This window comes from Podarcis filfolensis, assembly GCF_964270895.1.
Source record: "Podarcis filfolensis genome assembly, chromosome: 13".
In the NCBI taxonomy this organism is placed as follows: Eukaryota; Metazoa; Chordata; class Lepidosauria; order Squamata; family Lacertidae; genus Podarcis; species Podarcis filfolensis.
The window spans coordinates 2462493-2481894 of record NC_139615.1 but is presented as its reverse complement, the minus strand read 5'-3'; the positions used below and the strand labels follow the sequence as shown (position 1 = coordinate 2481894).

General features: G+C 49.8%; 1 protein-coding gene across 1 annotated transcript; it reads left to right on the top strand.

Moving 5' to 3' along the window:
* Positions 1–7208: 7208 nt before the first annotated feature.
* Positions 7209–17423, top strand: CD68 (CD68 molecule). Its single transcript, XM_083581090.1, has 6 exons — positions 7209–7443; positions 8234–8862; positions 12015–12134; positions 15067–15130; positions 15732–15899; positions 16503–17423. The coding sequence occupies exons 1-6, from the start codon at positions 7389–7391 to the stop codon at positions 16640–16642; spliced, it is 1176 nt and encodes a 391-aa protein (XP_083437216.1). The 5' UTR covers positions 7209–7388; the 3' UTR covers positions 16643–17423.
* Positions 17424–19402: the final 1979 nt, after the last annotated feature.

Here is a 19402-nt window from a genome sequence, read left to right as displayed (position 1 = left end):
GCAGAGGGCTTTCAGATCCTGCTTTAAAGAAAGGTGTGTGATGCAAAATGAAGGCATTTTATTGCAGGTGCGAAGAAAAGGAAATATTAAGAAAGAGATCGGTAGAAAAAGACAGTCACGGAACCAAGAAGTTGCCCAAAACAAATTAAATACTGTGAAAATCCCTGAAACGAGAAGTAATTGACTGGAAATATAATCTTCTGGAAATTAAATAATAAGAATCAAAAAGTTTAAGGGAAAAATTAGAAAAACCTAAAATTGAACACAGCCTTAACGGGATGCAGGCTACAAACCTTGGAAGGAAATAGAAAAATCAAAAACCTTAAATGACAAAAATTCAAAAAAAGGGTAGAACTCCCCAAAATTCTGAAGTATTGTAATCCTAGCTTGACCCAGGTGAAGCAAAGCACAGTTATAAAGGATTGAGGACTCAAAAGATAGTTTCCAATACTGAATTTACAAAAAAGGTTTGAAAAACTAAACGACAAGTTTTAGACACAGCTTGGGTTTTGAAGTTGGAAAATGACAACAGTGGAGGTGCTTGGTTTGGGATGTATCCCTTGACCTGTTCTTGTTGGGCAAGCAGAGTGGGGTGGTCAGCTGGGTGGGTTTTGCTAATGCACCTGGGAGCAGCTTAAGGTAAAGGGACCCCTGACCATTAGGTCCAGTCTTGGACGACTCGGGGGTAGAATCATAGAGTTGGAAGAGACCACAAGGGCCATCGAGTCCAACCCCCTGCCAAGCAGGAAACCCCATCAGAGCACTCCTGACATATGGTTGTCAAGCCTCTGCTTAAAGACCTCCAAAGAAGGAGACTCCACCACACTCCTTGGCAGCAAATTCCACTGTCAAACAGCTCTTACTGTCAGGAAGTTCTTCCTAATGTTTAGGTGGAATCTTCTTTCTTGTAGTTTGGATCCATTGCTCCGTGTCCGCTTCTCTGGAGCAGCAGAAAACAACCTTTCTCCCTCCTCTATGTGACATCCTTTTATATATTTGAACATGGCTATCATATCACCCCTTAACCTCCTCTTCTCCAGGCTAAACATGCCCAGCTCCCTTAGCCGTTCCTCATAAGGCATCGTTTCCAGGCCTTTGACCATTTTGGTTGCCCTCCTCTGGACACGTTCCAGTTTGTCAGTGTCCTTCTTGAACTGGACACAGTACTCCAGGTGAGGTCTGACCAGAGCAGAATACAGTGGCACTGTTACTTCCCTTGATCTAGATGCTATACTCCTATTGATGCAGCCCAGAATTGCATTGGCTTTTTTAGCTGCCGCATCACACTGTTGGCTCATGTCAAGTTTGTGGTCAACCAAGACTCCTAGATCCTTTTCACATGTACTGCTCTCAAGCCAGGTGTCACCCATCTTGTATTTGTGCCTCTCATTTTTTTTGCCCAAGTGCAATACTTTACATTTCTCCCTGTTAAAATTCATCTTGTTTGTTTTGGCCCAGTTCTCTAATCTGTCAAGATCGTTTTGAAGTGTGATCCTGTCCTCTGGGGTGTTAGCCACCCCTCCCAGTTTGGTGTCATCTGCAAATTTGATCAGGATGCCCTTGAGTCCATCATCCAAGTCGTTGATAAAGATGTTGAATAAGACCGGGCCCAAGACAGAACCCTGTGGCACCCCACTAGTCACTCTTCTCCAGGATGAAGAGGAACCATTGATGAGCACCCTTTGGGTTCGGTCAGTCAGCCAGTTACAAATCCACTGAGTGGTAGCATAGTCAAGACCGCATTTTACCAGCTTCTTTACAAGAATATCATGGGGCACCTTGTCAAATGCCTTGCTGAAATCAAGGTAGGCTACATCCACTGCGTTCCCTTCATCTACCAGGCTTGTAATTCTGTCAAAAAACGAGATCAGGTTAGTCTGACATGACTTATTTTTCAGAAATCCATGCTGACTATTGGTGATCACAGCATTCCTTTCTAGGTGCTCACAGACTGTTTGCTTAAAGATCTGCTCCAGAATCTTCCCTGGTATTGATGTCAGACTGACTGGGTTGCGGCGCTCATCTCTTTATTGGCCGAGGGATCCGGCGTACAGCTTCCGGGTCATGTGGCCAGCATGACTAAGCCGCTTCTGGCGAACTAGAGCAGCGCACGGAAATGCCGTTTACCTTCCCGCCGGAGCAGTACCTATTTATCTACTTGCACTTTGATGTGCTTTCGAACTGCTAGGTTGGCAGAAGCAGGGACTGAGCAACGGGAGCTCACCCCGTTGTGGGGATTTGAACCGCCGACCTTCTGATCGGCAAGCCCTAGGCTCTGTGGTTTAACCCACAGCGCCACCCGCGTCCCCATACTCCAATGTGCAGGTGTCTTAATAATCCAATGCATTTTTAGTCTAAACTTTCCATGCCATCCTTTTGGCAAAGCCCTTTTGACTGCAGACTTTTTGAGTGTCTCTCCAGTTCGGTGTTTGGCACATCCCGATTCTCCTTCTGATCGGCAAGCCCTAGGCTCAGTGGTTTAACCCACAGCGCCACCCTTGGCAGCCTCCAAATGGGGTCCAAGGGCTGCCCCACAAAAAGCGTGCTGCAGTGATCTAGGCTTGGCTGCCTGGCCTTAAGCCATTGTCTGAGACAGCAGTAAATCATCTCTGTCTTGAAGCAAAGGTGGGGGGAGAGGACTTGGGGGACAAAAATAGGCTTGATCCCCCATAGGTAGGCCCTGCTTCCAACCCCAGAGTTGCCCCATATGGGTACCCTTCTGAGGCATGATGGAAACTGTAGTCCAGACTATCTGGAGGGTTCGCATATAATAGCGGTGTGCCAGCTGTTCTTTAAGCCCCAAAGTTAGCCTTCCTGCAAAATCCAACTGCGATTTCATGTTGTGAGATCTGCAGGTATAAGGTGGCATGCAGATTTGATTAATAAAAACGCTTGCTGGAGTACGTACGCTGAAATGGTGTAAGCTGACTGGAAGAATTAAAGATAAGGACAAAAGAGACTTTTTTAAAAAAGACTGGGAACCTTTAAGGTCATAGCTACAGAAAGAATGTAAAGAAATAAACGCACTTGCAGGGTTTGACCAAAAACGTACAATTGGCAAAAGAAATAGTGAAAATAGAAAAATGAGGATAAAATGTTAGGAAGGACCAAATTAAGATAATAAGGAGAAATGGCGGTGTAAAACAGGAAGGCAAGTTGTGGGGAGGGGGTACTTGAGAAGGCATTTTGTGTTTATATGGGTTGTGATTTCGTTTTTTAAAAAAATGTAAAATTTAATTTTAAAAATTACCAAAAAAACAAACTAATAAAAAGGCTAATGAGGCAAGCCGCGTTGGGGCTGTGTTGCTCGGAAAGTGTGGCTTATGACTACTTTGGTTATATCTAATAACGTAAACCTTCTGTAAGCCAACAGGTGGCAGGTTCAATTCCCATCACAGGCCACTGCACATTCCTGCATTGCAATTTATTGTGTATTTAATATTTGTGGAGCGACGCGGGTGGCGCTGTGGGTTAAACCACAGAGCCTAAGACTTGCCGATCAGAAGGTCGGCGGTTCGAATCCCCGTGACGGGGTGAGCTCCCGTTGCTCGGTCCCTGCTCCTGCCCACCTAGCAGTTCAAAAGCACATCAAAGTGCAAGTAGATAAATAGGTACCACTCTGGCGGGAAGGTAAACGGCGTTTCCGTGCGCTGCTCTGGTTCGCCAGAAGCGGCTTAGTCCTGCTGGCCACATGACCCGGAAGCTGTACGCTGGCTCCCTTGGCCAGTAAAGCGAGATGAGCGCCGCAACCCCAGAGTCGGCCACGACTGGACTTAACGGTCAGGGGTCCCTTTACCTTTACCTAATATTTGTGGGGAGCTGCCGAGAGAGGCCAGGGAAACCCAGACAGATGGGTGGCATGATAAATAGTAAAATTATTATCATGCTAGACGATGCTCATGTTCCCATCCGGTTCCAGAAGCCGCTGCTATCCTCCTCTGTAAAGTTACGCAATTCTTTCGAGCTACCTTGAGCTGTGGTCCCAACTGTCAGGTTGGCGGCTGGGCTGGGCGGAAGAAACTCACTTGGCGCTCATTTTGGGTGTCTTCCCCATCACATGAGTGTCAGACTGTCCTCCTGCGGGCTGAGATGAGGAAGGAGGATCTGCTGACTCACAGGCCAGCAAGGCCACTATGAGACACAGCCGGGTGATCTGTCTTCTCGGCCCAAGTCGGCTCACAGCTCATCTCCTGCACCAGAGACCACCGCCTGCCTCAAGGCACCCGGTATCGTCAGCAGCATCCAGGCCAGGGGGGCTGTTTCCTTGGGGGGAAATAACCAAACAAATCCCTGTGTTGCAAAGAGAACGTCGGCAATGTCTAGGCAACACAATGACCGTGTACATGTGCAATAGACAATCTTTTATAGAATTCCTTCAGACCACAAGAAGTCCAAAATGAAATCTTTCGTCTCAAAGTCTCTGAAAATCTTTAAATGGCTGGGTCGGGACAATATGGGATTGGGGGGGCAACTCCCATCTCTTGCGGGGGCTCAATTAGTGCCAGCACCTTCCGTTAAGAGTTTGGGTGTAATCTTCGACACCTCCCTCTCCATGGAGGCGCAGATTGCAGCTATAACAAAGGCGGCATTTTTTCATCTCCGCCAAGCTAAGCAGTTGGCTCCTCACCTCTCTTGCCCTGATCTGGCCACTGTGATCCACGCGATGGTCACCTCCAGACTGGATTATTGTAACTCGCTCTACGTGGGGCTGCCCTTGAGACTGACCCAGAAACTCCAGCGGGTGCAGAATGCCGCGGCGAAACTCCTTACGGGGTCCTCACTGCGGGATCACATTCAGCCGGTGCTATACCAGCTACACTGGCTCCCGGTGGAGTACAGGGTCAGGTTTAAGGTGCTGGTTTTAACCTTCAAAGCCCTATACGGCCTAGGACCCTCGTACCTACAGGACCACCTCTATGTCCCACGGAGGACCTTACGGTCTTCAAACAAAAACGTCTTGGAGGTCCCGGGCCACAGGGAGGTTAGGCTGGCCTCAACCAGAGCCATGGCCTTTTCGGCTGTGGCCCCGATCTGGTGGAACGCTCTGTCACAAGAGACTAGGGCCCTGTGGGACTTGACATCTTTCCGCAGGGCCTGCAAGACGGAGCTGTTGCACCAGGCCTTTGGCCAAGGCACAGCCTGACTCCCTCCTTTGGCAATCCTCACAGAACTTCTAGCCCAATGGTTGCCATCAATTTGATTTGAACTGATTTTATAATGAAATGATTTTAGAATGTTGTATTATTTTACTGTTGTTAGCCACTCTGAGCCCATATTCGGCTGGGAAGGGCAGGATATAAATAAATAAAAAAATATTATTTATTAAATGAAGCGAGGTCCCACACTTTGTACGATGAAAGACAAGCTGTGAAATGACTACATTGTTACATGAGCACTGTTCCACAGCATTTGATATTTACATTTACATACATTTATTCGAAATAAGTTGGGTTTATGAAGCAATTCTATATCTTCCCACCACGCTGATGAATAATTCTACGAAACAGTAGTCAATATCCGGAATCACTGTTCAGTGTTGGACATCATATTTGCTGAATACACAAAGCTTCACAGCTTGTCTTTCATTGTACAAAGTCTGGGACCTCGCTTCATTTAAAGATTTTCAGAGACTTTGAGACTTAAAGATTTCATTTTGGACTTGTTATGGTTTGAAGTAATTCTATAAAAGATTGTCTATTGCGTATGCCCTTGGGGGAAAGTGCATATATGTCCACTTACATAAAATACAGACACTGGTTTTTAAACAAACCTCAGAGCGGTTCACCAAGACGATAAAACGATATAATGACCACTAAGAAAAAGTAACAGCGATAATGTAAAAGTTTCAAGAAGCTACCACAGCAAGACAAACCTAGACAGCATCTTAAAAAGCAGAGACATCACCTTGCCAACAATGGTCCGTATAATTAAAACTCTGGTTTTCCCAGTAGTGATGTATGGAAGTGAGAGCTGGACCATAAAGAAGGCTGATCACCGAAGAACGGATGCTTTTGAATTCTGGTGCTGGAGGAGACTCTTGAGAGTCCCATGGACTGCAAGAAGATCCAACCTCTCCATTCTGAAGGAAATCAGCCCTGAGTGCTCACTGGAAGGACAGATCCTGAAGCTGAGGCTCCAAGATTTTGGCCACCTCATGAGAAGAGAAGACTCCCTGGAAAAGACCCTGATGTTGGGAAAGACGGAGGGCACAAGGAGAAGGGGACGATGGAGGACAAGATGGTGGGACAGTGTTCTCAAAGCTACCAGCATGAGTTTGACCAAACTGCGGGAGGCAGTGGAAGACCGGAGTGCCTGGCGTGCTCTGGTCCAGGGGGTCGCGAAGAGGCGGACACGACTAAACGACTAAACAACCACAACCACAGCAAGAATGCCCCACTTTGGCCAATCTACCTGCAGTCGTCTTCTTACGTTCTCACAATTTCTTTTTGTTTCTTTTTTTTTTAAATCCCCCCTTTTTATTTTATTTAGAAGGTTGATACCCTATCCCCCAGTGCTACAATGCGTGGGGCAGGACGAGGTGTGAGAATCGCAGAATTTTCAAAGCATGAAAACTCTACACAGCAGAGCAGCAGCTGAACTGGAACCAACCCAAGAAAAGCCTCTGGAAATAAATTTCAAAAAGGATTTTGCCTGCTGCCAAAAAGATCTCCCTGGAGGTTGGGCGCCACAAGCAGGGGCCTAGCGCCTTGCCTCCAAAGATTGTGGTGGGCCCTGCATGCTAGAATTCCCAAGTTTGATCCCGGGAAAGTGTCTCCACACATTGGACTACAACTCCCATCATCCACGACAACAGGCTAAGCTGATGCTGGACGATGGGAGTTGTAGTCCAAAGTTGTCTGGATGGCATTGTGTTGGCTGAGTTGCTTTAAATCAGGCCTAGGCAAACTCCGGCCCTCCAGATGTTTGGGAGTACAATTCCCACCATCCCTAGCTGACAGGGCCAGTGGTCAGGGATGATGGGAGTTGTAGTCCCAAACATCTGGAGGGCCGGAGCTTGCATATTTCCACCGTGCCTGTCCTGTGCTGGGCAGGGCGATGAACCCACCTGTCTCCCCCCAACCCCAGGTTAATTGTGGCTTTCAGTTTTTATTTAAAAAGTAGAAAAAGATGCAGAGCTCAACAGTGGCGACAGAGAAGCTTCAGCTGCCGTCTGCATCGTGTCTCAGGGGGAAGCAAAACTCCCCCGGATCCCGTGGCTACTGGGTATTTGGCAATTCAGCATCCCAACTGAGTCACTGGTTGTGAAGGCAGCAAATTTCATTTCCTTCCCTTTATTTGAGAGCTGTGGGAGCACGAGACAGAAGCGAGCAGAGGCTCCCAGGGCGAGAGGCGGAAAAGGTGCAGCAGATCGAGCCCCGTTCGGAGAGATGGGACCAGCTGCGATGTCTTCAATTTGGCTCATCGGATACTTCTTCCTGGCAGGTTGGTACATATATATTTGTCTATACCTGGCCTCCTAGTTCCCTTTGTCGTGTGGCTTAGAAAGGAGCTAGGCAGCAAGAAACATAGAGTTGCTGTGTTCGGAGGGACCCCAAAGCTCATCCAGCCCAACCCCAAGATATGCAGGAATCTCAGCTAAGAGTCCATGACAGTTGGCCATCGAACCTCTACTTAAAAATCTCCAAGGAAGAAGAGCCCATATCCGTCGGAGGGAGAATGGGTCCGAAAAACCTGTTGACTCCTCTCCAAAAGAGGCAGCCTGGTTTGGATGTTGGACTAGGGGGAGACCCGGACCCGGGTTCAAATCCCACCCCAGCTCAGCCACGAAACTGACCTTGGGGGGCCTGCCTTGTGTGCATTCACTGAGGAAGAAGAACCATGCGAACAACCACCGTGAGAAAATGGTGGGACAGAAAGGCGATAGGTATTGATTCAATAAATAAATACAGTGGTACCTCGGGTTAAGAATACGTTCCGGAGGTCCGTTCTTAACTGTTCTTAACCTGAAGCACCACTTTAGCTAATGGGGCCTCCTGCTGCCGCTGCACAATTTCTGTTCTCATCCTGAAGCAAAGTTCTTAACCCGAGGTACTATTTCTGGGTTAGCGGAGTCTGTAACCTGAAGCGCCTGTAACCCGAGATACCACTGTAAGTCGATCGGAGAGGTGTTGTTGAGCTGGGGTTAGGGGCTAGGGAGACTGGAAGCTTGGCTGTCACCCATGGGTGCCCAGAACTGATGTTTCCATCTTTCTCTCTCTCTCTCTCTGCCCAGCTTACAGCTCTGCTCAATATACGGATACGTCCCAAGTGGCCATGAAAGAGACAGGATTTCTGGAGTCTCCGCTGTGCTCTGGCGCCGATGTCTCCGACCCAGGCTGCCCGCACCGTAAAAAGTCGGTTACGCTGCTGCCCTCGTTCACCAAGACCACGGCGCACCCCACAACACACACCACGCCACGGCCCACAAAACACACCACGGCGCACCACACAAAACACACCACAGTGCACTTCACAAAACACACCACTCCACGGCCCACAAAACACACCACGGCGCACCACACAAAACACACCACGGCGCACCCCACAAAACACACCACGGCGCACCACACAAAACACACCACGGCGCACCCCACAAAACACACCACGGCCCACCACACAAAACACACCCCGCCGCACCCCACAAAACACACCACACCGCACTCCAAGAAGCACACCACTCTGCACCCCACGGCACACCCCAGGAACCGCACCACCCCACACCCCGGCCCCACCCATCAGCCCACGCAGCCACCTGTCGTCCACGTCGGAGATTATGCGGTCCCAAAGGGCTCGAACCCGTGTTTGCGGGTTCAAGCAGCGCTGCAGCTCCGAGTCCGCTATACCGACAAGGCCAAGCAGGAGGTAAGAGATCCGGGCGGCTGTTGGGGAGATGGTGATTCCGTGACCTCGGGAGGCCGTGGTCTGTCCTCCGTCGGAGGCTTTCAAGCCCAGGTTGGGATGGCTGCCTGTCAGGGGTTCTGGGTAATAATTATTATTTATACCCCGCCCATCTGGCTGGGTTTCCCCAGCCACTCTGGGCGGCTTCCAACGGAATATTAATATACAATAACCTATTAAACATTAAAAGCTTCCCTAAAGAGGGCTGCCTTCAGATGTCTTCTAAAAATCTGGTAGCTGTTTATTTCCTTGACATCTGGTGGGAGGGAGTTCCACAGGGCGGGTGCCACCACCGAGAAGGCCCTCTGTCTGGTTCCCTGTAACCTCGCAGGGAGGGAACCCCCAAAAGGCCCTGGGAGCTGGACCTCAGTGTCTGGGCTGGACGATGGGGGTGGAGACGCTCCTTCAGGTCTACTGGGCCTTTGAGGCCGTTTAGGGCTGTCAAGGTCAGCAGCAACACTTTGAATTGTGCTTGGAAACGTACTGGGAGCCAATGGAGGTCTTTCAGGACTGGTGTTATGTGGTCTCCCAGTCCCCAGTCTAGCTGCCACATTCTGGATTAGTTGTAGTTTCCGGGTCCCCTTCAAAGGTAGCCCCACGTAGAGCGCATGGCAGTAGTCCAAGCGGGAGATAACCAGAGCACGCACCACTCTGGCGAGACACTCTGCAGACAGGGAGGGTCTCATCCTGCATACCAGATGGAGCTGATAAACCAGGGTCCCTCCCAACTCTACAATTCTGTGGTTGTGTCTGAACGAGGAATGTTGAGCAAGGAGGTGCTGACGGCCTGGGCTCCTGGGGGACGGGAAGAGGCCGACCAGCTCTGAGTGGTCATTTCTGTTTCCCCTTTTTCCCTTTCCATATTGACACAGGCCCAGCGGTTTAAGCTGGGAGGGGACTGTCAGGGAGCGGAGCTCAGTGGTTAGAGGACAGGAAGTTTGTGTGTGTGTGTGTGTGTGTGTGTGTGTGTGTTGCACCGCCTGCCCTTGGCTTCCTTCCTGCCCCTCCGTGCGGCAGGGGAGGACGCCATTTCCCTCGGCAAAGGTTCCCGATTCAATTTCCCGCAATGTAATAGGAAGCCGAGAGAACAGCTATGGCGGCAGGTGAAGCGAAAAGACGGGAAACGAAACTTTAAAACAAAGGGTTAAAGGGTGAAAGTCCAACGGAAGAATATCGGCATTATCTGGTGGTTAAGTTCCACGTCTGCCAACAGACTTGCTTGAACGGGACGGTTCTGCTGTAATATGTAAAAATGAAGGGAAGGCAGAATCATATAAAACGTGCCTGGAGGTTCTAGGCCTCATGAAAATCTCAAATTATATGTGGTTTTATCTAGGATTTGACGGCAATGAGTGGCAAAGTTTCCGAATACATCTGCCCTTAACAGACCTCTTAGGATTGCCTGATAAATATATGTATAGCCCAGTATTTAAAGTCTGTGTTTATATTAATAGGTTTTGTGGTTTTTTTAGGGAAAAGGAAAATACACATTGGCCAGGCACTTAGAGGAGGTTACTTAATATTGGGGTTTCAATTGCTTCAGTTGCCCTTGTATGGCTATCTGTCGTGGATGCTTTAGCTGAGAGTCCTACATTGGACTGGATGACCTTTGGGGTTCCCCCCCAATTCTACAATTCCATGATTCTGTGTTTCCAATTCCACAATGCCCTCCCAAATGCAGGGAACCCAATCCCGAGGGTCATTTGCACATTTCCCCCGTTTACGGCATACGGCAACATCTTCTGCTCACTTGTACTTTCGACAGCCTTTAATAACTTGATAAAAATTGTGCATGCTTTAGAAAGTCTGTGGCTTTGCAGTTTAGGCTTGGAAGCCGCAGGACCTTCAGAGAGAAGCGAGACCTGTGGGGTGGGGAGGTAGCAGTGTCCAACCCACAGACAAAAGACGAAACTGGCTAGGTAGGAAAAAAACCTGAGCAAAGGCCACAACACAAATGCAGATTAGATAGATATGATACAATAATCTTTATTGTCATTGTCCCATACAGGACAACGCAATTGAAAAAATCTACATCAGACATTCAAAAATTGACAAGCCTGCTATCCCAGCCTGGTTAGCCCCCTAAAAACTCTGATACCCCATAATTAAATGCAATATACTCCCATAGAGACTACCTTACACTGCATTTAAAACCAAAAATCGCATTTGGATAGAAAGTGTTTCTCAGGCAGCTAGTCCTAGTCTTTATAACCCTGTACCTTCTCCCAGAAGGCAGAAGCTGAAAGAGATCATTTCCGGGGTACGCACTATCCTGCGCTATCTCTGCCGCTTTCTTATGGCACCTGGAAGCGTAGATTTGATCCAAGGTGGGAAGAGTGCACCCAATTATTCTCTCTGCAGTCTTTACAACCCTGGATAGCATCAGATAGATAGATAGATAGATAGATAGATAGATAGATAGATAGATAGATGAACTCTCCAAAAGGGAAAGAAAAACTCTGGTGGCGCAGCAATGAAACTGCTGGCACGTTTGCAAAGCTAAGCAGGAACTGGTATGGTTTCAAATTGGATGGGACACGACGTGTTGAGATTCCTGCACTGCAGCGGGTTGGGCTAGATGACCCTATGGGGTCCCCTCCAATTCTACAATTCTGTCAGGGCTTACTCTGGGTACCGGCAGCATTATCTGGGCCCGAGTGGAGCACTGCAAGGTGGACTGGGACCCCCAACCCTCTCCTAAGCTGCTGCTTATGTATACATGGGAAGAAAAACGTGAAGGAAGTTCTTGCAGCACAGAGTTGAACTGTGGCACTCCCTCCCACTGGAGACAGGGGTGGCCACCAACCTGGATGGCTTTAAAAAGAGGCAAATTCATGGAGGATTAGAGCTTTCCCCTCCCCCTGCAACAGCTAAGCTTGCTTTTCAGCTTCAAATCCTCCAGCGGGAGATGCGTGACGACAGCCTTAGCTTTCTATGGCTATAGAAAGAAAGGAGCCTGGCGCTCGGGACTCTTGGGTCGCTCTCTAAACGGGCGCGACGTGGCTGAACGTTGGGCTTGTGCCAGTTTCTCCCTCCTGCTCTAGGTCCAAGCTGAATTTCCTGGGGATTTGCAGGGTCCTGCTCTCTCACACACCTTCACTCTTCCTCTCTTCCAGCTCTGGGGGGACTTTGCAGTGAACCCCAACCGCACAGACTTTTCCGGGAACTGTACCAACCAAACAGCCGTCCTCCACCTGCACTTCCTAGAGGGCAACCTTCTCTTTACTTTCAGAAAGGTGAGAGGGAGGATTGGAGGGGGGGCTGGTGGGGGTCATGAGAAGGTATATATCCCCAATGCCTGGTCTTTACAGGTACGCTGCCTCTGACTTTGGAGGTTCTATTGAACGACTGCGGCCAACAACAAGCAGACCTCCTCTCTCTGTGAATTTTTCTGAGCCTTTCCTTCTCTGAAAATTTCTTCTGGTCCCAAAGGAGGGTTGTTAAGGAGACCCCTATCCCACTCCCCGATGCAACTCCCTGAGAAGGGAACCAGTCTGGGAATAGCAGCTCTGAGAGAGCAATAAAGGTACCCCAACAATTCTTAACAAACTACAGTTTCCAGCATTCTCTCGGCAAGGGGAGTCATTACCGTTTAAAGTGGTACGGCGCCGGTTTAAACGGACAGTGCCAGAGATTTGGAGCATCTAGCCTTGTGTCTCTCTCTGTGTTTACCTTTGATACTCCTAATCTAATATCTAATCTAAAATTATTTTTATCAGGTCCAATTCAAGTTGATTAAGTTATTACCAGGTCCAATTCAAGTTGATTAAGTTATTATCAGGTCCAATTCAAGTTGATTAAGTTATTATCAGGTCCAGTTCAAGTTGATTAAGTTATTATCAGGTCCAATTCAAGTTGATTAAGTGTGTCTTCCTTCCTGGGTGGGAAAGTTTGGGAATGAAATGGGAATTGGGGGAGCAGGAACACTTAACCTATTAAACTTTCCAGCACCATTTCCCTCTCTGTGTTTATCTTAAAATCAGAGCAACGTACCGTATTTTTCGCTCTATAAGACGCACCAGACCACAAGACGCACCTAGTTTTTGGAGGAGGAAAACAAGAAAAAAAATATTCTGAATCTCAGAAGCCAGAACAGCAAGAGGGATCGCTGCGCAGTGAAAGCAGCAATCCCTCTTGCTGTTCTGGCTTCTGGGATAGCTGCGCAGCCTGCATTTGCTCCATAAGACGCACACACATTTCCCCTTACTTTTTAGGAGGGAAAAAGTGAGTCTTACAGAGCAAAAATACGGTAATTTCTTTTAAAAGCTGATGAGTTTGTTTTAAAAGCTGGCCGAGTTCAGCGCATGACTGATGCGCTCATAGCAAACCTAACCTGGCACGAACACCAACACAAATGTCTTTCTTGAAAGGCGGGTCCCTCGAACGTTCCCGCGTGGTACGGACCCACGCCCATCAGCCGGCGGGTTCAGGTGCGTCATGAGCGCAGCTGTGGGCGGCAAAACGACTCGGCTGCAACTGGGGAAGCTGATCTGGCCTGGAAACTCCTGGCTGATCCAAGCCATGAGTCACTCTCTGGCAAAAGGTCCTTCGAGCCGGCTGCATCGGAGGCCGGAAAGACTGGCTTGGCAGAGGCCTGATGGCGTGCGCTGACCCCATCCTAAGAATATAATACAGTGGTACTTTGGGTTACATACACTTCAGGTTACAGACTCTGCTAACCCAGAAATAGTACCTCAGGTTAAGAACTTTGCTTCAGGATGAGAACAGAAATCATGCTCTGGCAGCGCTGCGGCAGCAGGAGGCCCCATTAGCTAAAGTGGTGCTTCAGGTTAAGAACAGTTTCAGGTTAAGAACGGACCTCCAGAACGAATTAAGTACTTAACCCAAGGTACCACTGTATAATAATAATTATTATTTATACCCCACCCGTCTGGCTGGGCTTCCCCAGCCACTCCGGGCGGCTCCCAATCAAGTGTTAAAAACAATACAGCATTAAATATTATAAACTTCCCTGAACAGGGCTGCCTTCAGATGTCTTTTAAAGAGAAGATAGCTGCTTATTTCCTTCACAAGGGAGGGCGTTCCACAGGGCGGGCGCCACCACCGAGAAGGCCCTCTGCCTGGTTCCCTGTGACTTGGCTTCTCACAGTGAGGGAACCACCAGAAGGCCCTCGGAGCTGGACCTCAGTGTCCGGGCAGAATGATGGGGGTGGAGACGCTCCTTCAGGTCTACTGGGTCTTTGAGGCTGTTTAGGGCTTTGAAGGTCAGCACCAACACTTTGAATTGTGCTTGGAAACGTACTGGGAGCCAATGGAGGTCTTTCAAGCCTGGTGTTTTGTGGTCTCGGCGGCCGCTCCCAGTCCCCAGTCTAGCTGCCGCATTCCTGATTAGTTGCAGTTTCCGGGTCACCTTCAAAGATAGCCCCACGTAGAGCTCATTGCAGTAGTCCAAGAACCTAAGAAGAGTTTGCTGAATCGGGACCCTCCAGTCCAGCATCCTGTTCTCACAGCGGCTGGTGAGAAGCCATAATGGGAAGCTGACAAGCGGGATTCGAACACAAATCCCTCTCTGCTTTCAGAAGCATTTCCTGCCTCCGACCGTAGAGGGCAGAGCGTAGCCATCTTGGCCGGTAGCCATCCTCTTCCGTGGATTTGTCCAATCCTATTCAAGTGGAATGGAGTTCCGCAGTTCGCACTGCGTGAAAAAGGACTTCCTTTCGCCTTTCCTGAACCTCCAAACTTCCAGCTTCATGAATTCTAGTTGTTATGAGGAAGGAAGATTTTTCTCTTTCTGCTTTCTCCACGCCACACAGTTTTTGTTTCCATTTATTTATTTATATTTTATAAACGCGGGTCACATCGCCACTCCACTCACCTCTTCCCCAAATTAAAGTGTTGATTTCAACCGCCGCCACTTCCCCTTCGGAGAAATACGTGCCCGGTTGAAGTTCAATCACCACATTGGAGAGGAGAAACAAAACATGATTTTTAAAAGAAGTTTGAAACTTCAAAATGGTTCATTGGGAGGCTATTGCTATTAGTCCTCAGGGAGGGCAGGGGGTGGGAATTAATCTGGAACGGGTGCTTCCAGTGGGGCAGCGAATTGGCTTTGTCTCGTAAACCTCGCAGATCCTAAGTTGCGGCCTGTGCTACCCTAAAACAGGCGTGGATCAGGAAAAACAAACCCAGATTTCTTTGTTTCCTTAGAATAACACCAGAAATATATTCTACCTGAGTCGGGTACAGGCCTACCTAACGTATCAGGCTGCAGGTAAGGTCATTTTGGGGGGCTGGCTCTGAATTCGGGGGTCGCCATCATTGCTCATGGACCTCTTGAGGCGAGGCCTATTCCGCCATGGAAATGCTCAAATCGGGGGGTGCTACACCAGTTGGGTTTCTGCCTGCCGTGCAGCTCTTGAAAAAATACCACGTCCATAGTAAGCCCTGTAAATGTCATTTTTATGGGGTTCCACCCCAGCCGCAAGCCTGTTTACGACGGCTTTGGCCCGTCAGCAAATTTTAGAGGGTGATTCGGAGGCATGGGGGAACAGAAAGCGAATCCAGCCAAGATCCCTACAGCAGCTAAAGGGATCACAGAGGAAGCAGAGGGTGTTGTTCCTCCTTTGCGGGGTGGAGCAAAAAGAGCCATCGGGGTCAGTCACGTTCCGGAGGGTTGGAATAAATGACCCCTGGGTTCCCTTTCCAACTGTACGGTTCTGCGAACCTGCACGGCGATTCTGCCAGGTAGGCTATAGGCTGAGATTTGCCGTGGCTTCCCAGAGGTGATTATGCATTAATCCACATGCCGTGTTAAGATTAAAGGGCTTCCGGGTGGTTCAACAGGCCCCAGACGACTCTCTTTGTCCCTCCAGCGAAATCCTTCAGAGCCGACAATTCCTCTCTCCGCGAGTTCGAGGCCAGGCTCGGACACTCTTACCAGTGCCGGAACCGCACCTTGGTCCTGGCAGAAGGCTTTCGTCTCAACGCACTGCAAGAGCGGGTCCAGGCCTTTGACCTTAAAGATGGAAAATTTGGGGAAGGTGAGAGACTCCCTGCATCGTACCGCAGGCAGTTCTTTATTTCCTTTTCTTTAAACAGCTGTACTTCAATGTAAAGGGACCCCTGACCGTTAGGTCCAGTCGTGGCCGACTCTGGGGTTGCGGCGCTCATCTCGCTTTACTGGTCGAGGGAGCCGGCGTTTGTCCGCAGTTTTCTGGGTCATGTGGCCAACATGACTAAGCCGCTTCTGGCGAACCAGAGCAGCACACGGAAATGCCGTTTACCTTCCCGCCAGAGCGGTACCTATTTATCTACTTGCACTTTGACATGCTTTCGGACTACTAGGTGGGCAGGAGCAGGGACCGAGCAACAGGAGCTCACCCCGTCGTGGGGATTCGAAACGCCAACCTTCTGAACGGCAAGCCCTAGGCTCTGTGGTTTAACCCACAGCGCCACCTGCGTCCCCATACTTTAATGTGCAGGTGTCTTAATAATCCAATGCATTGTTAGTCTAAACTTTCCATGCCATCCTTTTGGCACAGCCCTTTTGCCCGCAGACTTTTCGAGTCTCTCTCCAGTTCAGTGTTTTGCACATCCCGATTTTCCTTCCTCTCCTCACTGAATTCCTTCTTTGCCTGTTTCAGCCGAGGTCTGCCCGGAGCAGAGACGCACCCTTCTGGTGCCCATCATTATCGGCGTCCTCCTTCTGGTCCTCATCCTCATCGTGGTCGTGGCCTTTTTCATTGGGCGAGCGCGTGGCCATAGGGGCTATCAAACCATTTAAAGGGGAGCCGTTTTCAACACACAGCTGGGCCTAAAGAGAACCAAGAACGGGTGTTTTTTTTTGTTAAAGGGGGGGGGTGTCTTTCTGCAACAGGGGGAGAGGGGGTTGACACCCCCCCAGGGGTGGGATGGGAGTTCTCCGAGTTGCTAGACTCGCACCTGTTTCATTCACTCGCTTGGACTGCTGGTTCACACAAGACACACCTGGGGAAGTGAAAAGGACAATACATTTCTGCACAAAGGTGCAATTTGTGGGCTGAGGGGCTGTTACATCACTTCTGTCAGACTGCGCTTTAAACCTGGGAGGAGAATCACAGAATAGTACTGCTGGGATCCCCAAGGGTCATCTAGTCCAACCCCCCTGCAGCTATGGAACCCCTTGACAGGCGGCCGTCCGACCTCTGCTTAAAAACCTCCAATCTCAATTGAAACGAGGCTGGGCTTATTTCTGGAGCAACTATCTTGTTAAGATCAAGTGTTTGGGCAAAGTATTTGCACTGACCACGAAAAGCATTATCTGGGTGTGGGACTCTCCACAAAAACTTGTATTAAGAACTGGTGCACATACCATCGATAATCCGAAATGGTGCATTTGCATTCTGAAAGTACGCCTTATAAGCTCCTCCAGTTTGCTCCTCAAGCCCTTTCATCTGCTCTGCTCTGCGAACCCTTTAGGGGGACTCGAGACCCCCAACTTCATACGCAAAGTGCGCTGATCCCAAGCTCTTCGGGCGGAACACCCCACCGCTCACAACAGGTCAAATAAATACCTTTGAAAATTATTCAGGTGTTGGTGATTTCTCTTCCTCCTTGACCAGAGTGCGAGGAGTAGAAAGGGCAGTTCCCAGGGCTGGGAAGGGTGTACAGCGAGGCAGCACAGCTTATTGAAGTCTCATGGCCTCACCAGGATCCTACAAACCCTCCATCCCCATCGCACCTGACATTTGACCAGGTTTCCAAACTTGCCCGGAAAGTCACACGGCTATGACGATACCTCTACCTTGCCTGGACTGAGAAATTAGTTTAGACATCTCTGGCTTTTATGTGCCTGTACTGCGCCCAGCCGTACAAAGATTAAGCACATCTCATTTGATCCCCACAACAAACCCTGTAAGGTTAGGCTGAAAGTGACAGACTGGTCCAAGGTCACACACCCAGTGAGTTTTGTGGCCCAGTGGGGATCTGAACCCGTGTCTCCCAGACCCTAGTCTGACACTCACCACCACCAAACCACAATGGCTCTGGAAATCAGACTCTTTTCCACACTGTACACAGATGCTTCCCGTGTTCCAAGAGCTGTAATAGCTTAACCTGAAAAACTACAGACGTCGCAGTTTTTAACTCAACACAGGAAGCACATGACATAGAAAGATTTTATTAAAGACTAGTATTTTATTAAAGACTAGTATTTAATACTTAGTATTTCATTAAAGACTAGATTTTATTAAAGACTAGTATTGGAGCTGAGGCTCCAAGACTTTGGCCACCTGATGAGAAGAGAAGACTCCCTGGAAAAGACCCTGATGTTGGGAAAGATGGAGCGCACAAGGAGAAGGGGACGACAGAGGACGAGATGGTGGGACAGTGTTCTCGAAGCTACCAGCATGAGTCTGACCAGACTGCGGGAGGCAGTGGAAGACAGGAGTGCCTGGCATGCTCTGGTCCAGGGGGTCACGAAGAGTCGGACACGACTAAACAACAACAGTATTCCCCACTTCCCGCAAGATCCAAGCCCACTTTCCCTTCCAATTGGATATGGCACACTCACTTCTAACCTCCAAATTCCAAATATTATTCGGCCTCCCCCAATGCCCACCCTCCCAAGCCATATTGCTTTTCTCCTTTTCCCAACCCACCCTTGCATTTTTGGCACTAGTCCTCAAGATCGGAAACCCAATTCAGGTGAAATAATTGCCGCTAACGTTATCGAGGGAGGCTGCTGACGGCGAATGCTGAACTTCAAAACGCATGGCGTCCATGCGCCTTGGCCTGCGCCAGCCAGCCTGCCACCACTGGGCAGTTTTGGACTCTTCACCTCTTCTCAAGCCCCTGCCAGCCAGGGCAGATTTGCCTGCCGAAATGTTCTGTGTAACCCGACGGCCTGCAGATTCCCGCAGCGACACGAGCTACTCCGTTCCCAGAGGAGCGTTTTGCAGCTCCTCCACTTCTTCCCCAATCAGCCTCTCAGCGCTGACGCCAGCGCGTCACGGATCGCTACGGCCTCCGCGTCTTCCTCCTCCTCCCCGCCGTTGTCGAACGGGTGTTCCTCCCGCTGTTCGTCAGCATGGTGCTCCATCCAACAGGGCTGGAAAACGTCCCCCCGCGCCTCGCAGACGTTGTGGAGGGTGCAGCAGGCGGCGATGAGCGTGGGCAGGAAGGAGACGTCGGTGTCGTTGCGTTTGGTGAGGCAGCGCCAGCGTCCCCGCAGGCGGCCAAAGGCCACCCCCACCACGGTCCGTGCGGCGGCAGCATACTCGTTGAAGCGGTGTTGGGCGGGAGTTAGGACCTCGTCCCGGTAGGGCCTCATGAGCCACGGGAGGAACGGGTAGGAGCAGCCGCCCAGCAGGTAAACGGGCACCTGCACCCCACGGATGGCTTGGGACGCCCCCGAAAAGAGCTCGCCCTCTTGCGCACGCTGGTACAGCTCCGACGTGCACAAAACCTGGGTGTCCGTCACCCGTCCCGGGCAGCCGACGTTGATGTCCCAGAAGCAGCCGCGGGAATCGACGGCGGCCTGGACCACCACCGAGTGCCAGCCGTG